Source organism: Protomyctophum parallelum (assembly GCF_964188405.1).
Source record: "Protomyctophum parallelum genome assembly, chromosome: 9".
NCBI classification, from domain to species: domain Eukaryota; kingdom Metazoa; phylum Chordata; class Actinopteri; order Myctophiformes; family Myctophidae; genus Protomyctophum; species Protomyctophum parallelum.
The window spans coordinates 32,934,594-32,945,128 of record NC_139706.1 but is presented as its reverse complement, the minus strand read 5'-3'; the positions used below and the strand labels follow the sequence as shown (position 1 = coordinate 32,945,128).

At 41.4% G+C, this 10,535-nt stretch overlaps 1 protein-coding gene across 1 annotated transcript; it reads left to right on the top strand.

Moving 5' to 3' along the window:
- Positions 1-6,969: 6,969 nt before the first annotated feature.
- On the top strand, positions 6,970-8,757 carry fam181b (family with sequence similarity 181 member B). The gene has a single exon (XM_083772625.1). It carries the CDS (start codon positions 7,317-7,319, stop codon positions 8,262-8,264), a length of 948 nt encoding a protein of 315 aa, XP_083628751.1. The 5' UTR covers positions 6,970-7,316; the 3' UTR covers positions 8,265-8,757.
- Positions 8,758-10,535: the final 1,778 nt, after the last annotated feature.

Genomic DNA, 10,535 nt, shown 5'->3' with positions numbered 1-10,535 from the left:
TGTTCAGGTCCAACTATTATTCACAAAATAAGGCCTATAGCGACATGTACATATTATATACCGTATGAAACAGAAGACCCTCTGCTTTCATAAGAAAAAAACTAATACTGTAATAATAATAAAAATCACACCCCTGTGAAGTGAGCATTTCCTCATGAAGTTATCATAGCGAGTTATAAAGGTTTAAAGTCACAGAGATTGACAGGCAGATATAAACATAAATAAATTATTATCATATACATACTACACACTGAATGAAAGCCCTGAATGTCTACTTTTAGGAGGAAAACAAATATACAAATATATACAAATATAGTTTGTCAGTAATTGGCTATTGAATGCAGCTTGCGCCCACCAGAGAGGATTTCAGAAAATGCATGGACCAGAAGAACTATTATTCACAAAATAAGGCCTATAGCGAAATGTACATACTATATACCGTATGAAACAGAAGACTCTCTGCTTTCATAAGAAAAATACTTCTACTGTAATAATAATGAAAATCACACCCCTGTGAAGTGAGCAGTGCAATGTTGCGCAACATTGCACTGCTCACTTCACAGGGGTGTGATTTTCATTATTATTACAGTAGAAGTATTTTTCTTATGAAAGCAGAGAGTCTTCTGTTTCATACGGTATATAGTATGTACATTTCGCTATAGGCCTTATTTTGTGAATAATAGTTCTTCTGGTCCATGCATTTTCTGAAATCCTCTCTGGTGGGCGCAAGCTGCATTCAATAGCCAATTACTGACAAACTATACATGGGACCATGTGTATTTGTTTTCCTCCTAAAAGTAGACATTCAGGGCTTTCATTCAGTGTGTAGTATGTATATGATATTATTTGTGTTCATTTTTATATCTGTCTGTCAATGTCTGTCAACTTCAACCTTCCATATCTCTGCTGTTTTTTCAAGCGAGCAGCGTGCCTTCAAAAGCAGGTTTTAGAAAAAGGTAAATATCTCCAGAATGGAAGATGGTAGAATCATAATTTTTTTTTTAAATTGAAGTGGACATGTTTGGCCTACTTTTTATTTATGCGATGTGATTCTCGCTATAAGAGGCCCCTCGCTGTGGGCCCCTAAAAAGTTCAAAAGTCCAATGTTAATCGCTTAGCACCAGCAAGCCTGAGCAAATAGAAAACTCTAGCATACAATGTGTTAAGACCACAAACATCTTGTTTACAATAATCCCCCCCTCCATTTAGATATGACATAATTGTCTACATGCTGAGATCAGCATCTGACAGCTGTGAGTGTTTTCTCAGTATTTTACAGTATTTGTAACTAATGTGCACTGTACTGTATCTTTTATTTTTTTATGTTTTTAAAATGCTGTAATGGTTAAAACAATGTCCAGTTTATCCACCAACAAGACTGATTAAACAAATAATTTAACAACGATAGCTTCAGTCAGTGTCCTTTGAACTGTTGCATTGACATGACTCTTGTGGTTGTCAAACATGAGTGTGCCCAGGGCACACCAAAAGGCAAGTCAAAATATCAAACCACATTGTAATTATTAATAATTATTATGCATAGTTGTATACATTGCCACAATAATGTGTGTGATTGTAACAACGGCACCCGACGGTAACCATGGGTGCTCTAGAATCTCGCTCTTTATAGGTTTTAAGCCCGACTGGCAGTGTTTCAGTGTCTTCCAGTAGGAACAATTACTTCGTGATTTAATAAAACTCCAATCGGAGGAGGCCAATAAAGAGAGTGGTGGGAGGCTGACCTGGCCCCTGCAGACCGACCGGTGGGATCCCCCCAGGCACACCATTCATCCCCCCACACTCTTTAAAGCTCTAAATTGCTGCACGAAGACAGCCCATGGATCCCCGTTTGTTCCCCCCTGCTAGTAATATTATTAATACTGCACATGGGGCGCCGAAGAGGTTGGGAAGGGTTGATGGAAGGTTAAGAGTGAGGCTGAGAGTGTGTAGGGGGGACTGTTGAGACCAAAGACCCTTTTGTGATATTTTTTTTTAAGTTGTGAGAAGTTTAGCCACTTGAACTCTAGCGTCCCTATCCTGGGGGCAAACATTCTGTGAAATGGGTAGATCTACAAGCTGACAACGCATCGCAGGCAGCTTGTAGATCTCCTATTTTCAGGCAAACAACATTCGGCCAAAATGTCCTCTCAGTACAGGACATTTTGTGTTTTTGTGTTTTGTGTTTCCTGTGAGGACTGCGGATGGAAATTATCAACTGTGCTATATCTGGTGTATTTACGTTCATGTGACGTCCATTAATATGCATTGTCCTGGCCCAGGCCGTAGCGTAACGGTCTGGGCACCGGACTGGTAATCCAGTCGCAGTGTGCCGCGGGTTCGACTCCCGGACCCGACACGGCCTTTACTGCATGTCATCCCCCCATCTCTCTCCCGTTTCCTGTCAGCCTACTGTCTGTCCCTTCAAAAATCAATAAAAGGCGTAAGCCGCAAAAAAATAAAATAAAAAATAAAATAAAATATGCATTGTCCTGTCCAAATAAAGATGAAGATATAGTGTAGAGCAAAAACAAGAAAGAAGAATAAACATGAACTCTGGTCAATATACAACAAGTCACATGAGAGAGAATAATGCAGTGCCTCAAAGAAACCAGGATACCAGATGTACCAGCTGAACAATTAAAAATATTAGGTAACTCCCCATAAAACACACTCGCCATCTTTTTTTTTTCTCGCCGACCTCACGCCAACTGCTCAGTGGGGCGGACCTTGTATTCTTGTATTTGTTTTACTGAGAATAAGTTTAGAGTTAGGCATAGTTTTACTGCTTGTTGTTTTTTATCTTGCTTACTGTAAGTCGTAATGTCTAATGCCTAAATTGTAAATTGTACTGGGGTTAAGTTTAGGAATAGGGTTAGGTTTGGCACAGTTTTGAGGTTAAGGTTAGGAATAAGGTTAGGTTTAACTGTACCATTCTAGTATCCTCTAAATAACACATTATTATATTTGTGCTCAAGAAAAACAAGTCACATGAGAACAAGTGACCAACATACGGTATATCTGGTAAACATTAACACATTTGATGCTTTAGACGACTATACTTTAGACGTCCTATCAAATAAATACGCTTGGTGCTCAGGCCGAGTATACTAGTTTTAATGCGCTTTATATCGATACAATAATGCCTCACTGTTTTCCATTTTTGGAATCGCTCCAGTTGCTAGGCATGGATGCTAGGGCCTCACCTGCGCACACAACTACATTAGCTTCTGTATTAGCCACGGTCTCTCCACACTGTTTTCTCTGAAAATACGGCACTGTTGGTTGTTTTGATCAGATTGGTGAGGTTAAGAGCTCAATTTCAAATTTTGGTCATCACGATTGGAATATTGGCGTTTTCTGGAGAAAGGATGGACTTTGCCTTAGCTCGCTAGCATTGGTGCTATTGTTACTAGCATTTACACCAAGTGTTAATGCTAAATTAGCACGTATATTGAATTGAAGGTAACTATGTCCTTTTGATGTTGTTTTGTTGTGCACAACATTGATACAGGAGCTTTAGTGTCTTTTAGGGGCAAATGTGAGTGAAATACTCACGCATTTGGCACTTGGTTGCTTATTTCCTGTACCCTTTGAATCAGGAGAAGGTTCCTCATAGCATGGTGATACTTTTCAAAACTAGCTCATGTGTTGTGAGCCTGTAGAATAGCTTTTTATGGCTGTAAAATATACTGTGTATAAAATATTTTATATCAAAATGATGTTATTGTGGCTGGGCGTGGTGGCCGGGCACCCTAGGCTGCAATGCCAGCCTGACAGCGTGTCGCTGGTTTGGATCCCGACTACCGTTGCTGCGTGTCGACACTCCCCATCTCTCTCTCCATTCCCAGTCAGTCCTATCAATAAAGGCATAAAAGTCTCACACAGTCAGAGATTCTTGACGTGTATGTGCCGCTACGGAACAGAAGGCGGAGCGTGTTCCTTGAGTTCATTTTGTGCCATGAAGCCAGACATGTCCACCAAGATCCTCGTCAGAGGATTGGACTGAATCGGTCATGATGACGCCCCTCTTCTTGGATACATGCAAACACAGCTGAACATGGGGGAGGAAGGTCCCTGTCACAAAAAGCCCCCCCTTGAAAACTTTTCTCAGGACTTTGAGGGGTCATTAATTTCGCTGGTCCTTTCTTAAGTCTCTGACACTGCCATCAATCAGAGGTGTTATTAGTATTCGGATGACCCCGGGCCCGAGTGTGTCCCCTTGCATAGGCGGGGACCACACAGTAGTAGGAAGAGATTAAGCCTGTGGGTGTCACATCACGTTGCCCTGAGCGGCAGGGACAGACCCAGGCAGCCGTAGCTCACCCAGTAGCACCCATTGAGTTTGGGTGCTGAATAAGTAACATTCTGGGAATTTCCTTCTCAATCTATCTAGGATAGGATCTGACGTGGTTCTCAAACCTTTCCATGTCAAGGACCCCCAAATGCATCTGCATTTGGCTGTGAGCCCCCATCTGAAAAATATTGTGTTGTTAAAATGTTATTTTTTCCCCCACAATTTTTCCCCAAAGAAATTAAAATAGCAGATCTACCAGCTCACAATGTGATGTAATGCATGTTGAGCTTGTGGATTGGCTATAGATATAAATGAATAATATATTAGTCTAGATAATGCAATAAACTACTCGCTTGCAAGTACCCCCACCCACACACCCATAGACATTCACACCAAGCAACTATACTATAATTATTGTCTGCCATCTGCCATCCACTTGAGCACAATTTCCTTTATAGTTGTAGTTGTTATTTGTGTGAATATTCAAAGTCTAAAAATGGACCCTGGATTTTGCTGAGTTTTGGGTTACTTGCTAGTTGCTAGCCCTCTGGAGTCTCAGCAATTTGCATAATTCAGTCTGTGATGAATGCTGGGCCAAAAAAAAGAAGAAAATAGAAACGTGTTGGGAATTTGACAATTTCGAAGTCTTACATGTTTGCGAATTTAAACCAAGGCTACAGCTTCCTCCATCGCTCCCTTATTTTACCTTATTCTTTTTCTTTATCCCATCCCCACCCCCCTTTCCCTCTCGCCCTCTCACCCTTTTGGTGACAATGGAGGCTTGTTTCCGGAATCCGTGCGTCAGCCTCGGAGATGTGAATAACCCACCAGCACAAAAGCCCAAACGGGAAAGAGGGGATAAGGCTGCCATGTTTCTGATGATGTCACACTGCCAAAAACCGGGCTACCGAGCTGCTGAGACTGGGAGAAAGTGTGCAATGGGGGTTAAAATGTTTCCAGCCTATAGTATCCAGGGAGTCCATGACTGTTTGTTCCATGGCTATCACAGGCTTCCATTTAAATTTAGTTTCAATAGTGCCCGCTGAGACTTGAATTTCACAATATATTTCAGAACTGTATTTCAGAATCTAAAACCAAAATGCAGATGACAGAGCAGGCATTTGCAGCGGCAACATGAAATAAAGAACCCACAAAACACCCTTCTTTGGCAACTGTACGTTGTGTTTGCATGTTTAGCTTTTCTCGGGGTTCCTTTCAGGCTGCGGTGGCCTGTGTTGTGCTGCAGATAATTAGATCAGCACTATCAGTTTCACTGTCCCTATTGTACTTGGACATTTACATAAGAATAGCACTTTTTTAACGGCCCCCTCGGTCTCACCGCTTCAGCGTTCTTGTTTTCTTTTCTTTCTTTTTTTGCCCTCCGACTTTTAAATGATTCACTGCCGTACCTCACCGTGTTCTAAAGGAGAGGAGGAATGCCTCTTTTCACTTCTTCTGGGCCAAAACAAGTACGAAAATGCAATACAAAAAGAAAAAAGAAAGCAAGAAAAAAGAAAGAGAAATGTATCTTCTTTTTTTTACATCAGCATACCTAAAACTAAAAACTAAAAAGAAACAAGAATAAATAATGTAAAACATTCTAAAATCTCACAATCCCTCCCCCCTTGTTTTATCTTTATTACTGTATGGAGCAAATTCAATATTACAAAACACTTTTATTGCCTCACCGAAATTTCACTTAAACTGGAGTAATACCCTGGCACCGTGTAAATACCACACTTGGGATGTATATCAGCGATTTGAATTTACTGTTTGCCAAGACGCTAACTGCAAATGTGTTATTGTACACTACAGCAACAGAAGTTTCATACCAGGGATTTCTGCGGGTCAACATTTCTTCTGGCACACCGAGCGTGAACTGCACTTTATTCCCCTTTAATTTAACAGCTCCGGCAGCTTTTCTAGTTAAATCGACTGTTCATTATTGAGACCCATTTTACGAAGGGGCTGTGAGGTGCAGTTTAATGAATCTCTGGCACAAAGCTCCCTTTCACTGGCGGGGGAAGAATGGAGGCTATTTAGACCCTGTAGGGCTTTATGTCAAAGGCAGCCCATAATAGTTGTCAGGCCAGGGCAGAAATTCCCACTGGCCTGGGAATGCACCAGAAATCAACTTTTGCCATGTGCAGATTAAGACGCAAGGAAAGCAGTTGGGAAGATTCTCCCCCAAACAGTGACATCTGTTTGTGCACAAAGATTTTTCCCACAGAAAAAAGATAATTTTACTGACACTTTTTAGACCACTGGCCTGGAGTAGGCTATTATTATTATTATTATTATTATTATTTATTTATTTATTTTCCTGTTTTAATGGAAGATTGAATTGGTTGCTAACTTTCTAGTGCTGATCACTGTCCAACCAGAAACCACCAGAACACTAGAAAATGATGCTCTGAAAATTGTACACTACTCCACAAGCAAAACACTTTTGGTACTTCATTTTAAAGTTAATTTAAAAGTTCCAATATTTTTCAGTACTGTATGTGACGGCTTTTGGCAAATGTGATCAAGCATATATTACTTCTGGAACAATTTAGCACAGGAGTAAAGACCTCTCTAACATTGTAATACAACCTTTCCTCAGCCATTGTTACTGTAATATCCTCCAGTTTCATCAAAGTGTTTGTGGTTGAGAGCACTTGTAAACAGTTCAACTTAAGGGGAGAGCTCTAGAAGCGGCCATTGTCTTCGACACAGCAGGGAATTTCAGACAAATCCCTCTTATAGTTGCAGGTGGTCGGACATAAGCAAAGAGTTAATTCTTGTGGTGCCGCTGCCCCTCCTCTTTGATGTTCTGACATCATTGGTCCAGCCCCCTGAAAGATCTCTCAGCTTTCCTCAGTATCCATCAGTTCTACAAACTACTGAATGTTTCCCAGGCACTCACGGTGTGAGCAGCATCAGGACCAAGTGTTTACGCGAGGGGCTGAAAAGGACATGCTTTGATGAAAAAACCCTGCTTTTTGAGATTACAGCAGAAGCCACAGGTGAAGCCCCTGTAATGGCTGTTCAGACCGCAATCATGAACCCCCAGTTCATGAATTTCTGCTTCCCTGGATCTGTGGTGGAGTATGACATGGAGAAGAGTCTGGACGGGAGTGTCCTGGGCGAGGTGGAGAGTGAGGGCGACTACAGAGAGACAACGAGGGACTTGCTGAGCTTCATCGACTCCGCTTCCAGCAACATCAAACTGGCACTGGACAAGCCGGTAAAATCCAAGAGGAAAGTCAACCACCGCAAGTATCTGCAGAAGCAGATCAAAAGGTGCACCGGCATCATAGCGCCGGGGAATGTCCCGGAGACCCCAGCAAAGAGACAGGGCTCCCCTCTGGCTCAGCCCAGCCCCTTCCAGGGTAAAACTCTCCCTAAGCGCGATGGAGTCCAGGCCAACTTGCAAAGCAAGAGTCTGGCGGCCCTCTTTAGCCCCGCAAAGGAAGTCAGGGGTGAAAAAGCCAAGAAGCCGCCCCTGAGGCACCGCAACCTGCCGCCGTCATTCTTTACAGAGCCTGCCAACTGTTCCAAAGTCAGCTCCACATCTGGGATGACTCTGAAGGACTTGGAACGAGGCAACCCCGAGGCGATGGAGTTCTTTGAGTTATTGGGGCCGGATTATAGCAACATGGTTGGCGATCAAGACCTATTTCAGAGCATGCCCGCTCGGGTGCAGCCGGAGTTATTAGGCCCAGAGCCCTCAGCTTATGATGGCCATCATTTAGTTGGTGGCTTCCTATACACAGAGCCCTGGACTAATTGCACTAGCCCCACTAAGAAACTAGTGCAGAGCCAGCCTCCGGTCTACTGTCAGTCAGACTCTGGTTCTGTAGGGCCTGTGGAGGACAACCCACTGTGCACTTTGGCCTTCACTAACTTCTTTACAGACCCCTCTCTTCCCCAGCTCACTTATGACCCCAGCGGGGGTTACAACAGAGCCAATTTTTCATCTCTATGAGACACTGACAAGTTTGTTTAGGGTTCTTCAGACATGAAAAGGAACGCGGCAAAACATAGTAAATAAAGAAAATTGAAGGTGAAAAGAATAACCATAGTCGAAGGACAATATGTTTGCTTATCTGTTCTTCCGGGGCGGATACTGCAACTGGATCTGATCATCATTTCCTGACGGCGATCCGTTGTCATGAAAGTGACATCAACTTCTTCATAGCAATAGCCTATATGAAAATGAAAAGGCATATGTTTTCGTTTTCTCCACTGCTCTGAAATAATTTTACACATTACTCTTATATTGCACATACATTTTGAAAGAAAAACACTTCAGGAATTAAGTCACCTTAACAACATGTTGGAGAAATGTTTTACTCGCCAGAGATTCCAATATGGCACCTTCAGACTCCTTAATGCACGCTGATCTTGGAGCGTCACATTATGCATCTGGATATTTGTGTGAGAATGAAATAAAGCTGGTCTTTATTATACAATCACAACATTGATGTCTTTCTTGTTGTCCATGTGTGCTAATGATGCTGCAGCTGCAGCATGGTTGACCATGGTTGAAAATGTACTTTGTTATTTGGACTTTCGAACACTTTTGAAGTATATTTAAATACTCCAGTACTCAAACTTAAGTACAAATTTGATCAGCAGTATACTTTGACTCAAGTACTGGAATTGCTATCCTAACTAGTCCCACTGTTTGTGAACAAATGAAACCAAATGGACCCCGTCAGTCTCAGAGTTATGGGGGTTCTTGAAATTATATCATTTCAGAACCACTGGCCTCAGTATCTTGTTGAGTGTTTAGTCATGTGTCTTTAGCTCCCTCTGCTGGTTGCTGAACGTTAGTATATTATTTCCCTGTGTGTAGTATGCTACTTACCTTCCAAATTCCAAAAGGTTGCCACAACAACTCAGGAATAATTCACCACTATGTTTACTCTAATCAAGCAAATTTGAAAGACAGCATTTTCATTCCTCAATCCAAGTGCTATTAACATTATTTGCCTCTTCGCTTGGCCAGTTCACACTTTGTCTGTGTGGATTTTATTGGTTAAATAAAGGTTAAATAAAATAAAATCAGATTTGAATGGCATGTCAAAACACATAATCATGCGGTTCAAATCTGATTAGCAAAACACTGTTTGTGTTTTTATGCTGTTCAGACTAAAAAGCAACGTGATTCCAATCTGGTTAGACCAAAAATCTAATTTGGGCTGCCAGGGTGAACAACATACTAGGCATACTATATCATATGGGTGGACTGCATGCATTTTCAATCAATCGATTGTGTTCCCACTTGGATCAATGGAACTATTGATCGGTATCACTATCACAATGAAAACTTGTTTTCAAACGAAAAAAATACAGTGGATATTAATTTTTACATGAATTCTTTATATCAGAGTTATATGATCAATCAAATCTATTTGGGGACCCACTTGCAATATCCTCATGGCCCATCAGTAGGCCACGGCCCACAGTTTTAGAACGGTCAGTTTTTTTGTCCTTGTGTCCTGCCTTCAGCATACTAAACCCTGGCTCAATAGTACAGTAAAGTCACACCCGACTCGAGCAAGAATGACAATGAATTGGCCAGCAGCGCTGTAGCAGAGAGAAGAGATGATGATAACTAAGGAAATGACCCACACTTGTTGGTCAGTGTTTAGCTTCATGTCAACATGACGCTATGTTTGAATGCACAACTGCTAGCCTAGAATGCATGGAATCCTGTCCCACAGCTGCTGTATCCCTGCTGTATAACTAATGGTCAAGTAATGGATCCCTAAACAATGGTTTTCTGGGTTCCAGGGGGTCAAAATGAGATACCGTAGTTTAATTTCACTATTATTTCACCAGTTAGAAGTTATAGCCAAATGAGAGAATGCATAGAATTGACTTTTCAGATTATTCACTCTCCAACTATTATATAATATAATATAATATCATTCTGAATTAAATCTAATATAGCAACAAATATATTATTTTATGGCACAAAACCATATGGCCCAAGAAAGACCTCAGACCTATACATCAATTTGGGGGTCCTTGACATGAACAATATTTTAGAACCACTACCATAACTATCTCAATAAAGACACACAGATTTTTCTGAAATCTCCTCCTCAGAACTGAATACAATGTCTGTTCAATCCACTAGATGGCACTGAAGTTCCATTGGAAATCCTGAGACAAATTCAGATATAGGCTTTGAGCTTATTGATACTCTGTCTCCTGGAGTAATATTACACAGCTTGATTCAGATGTT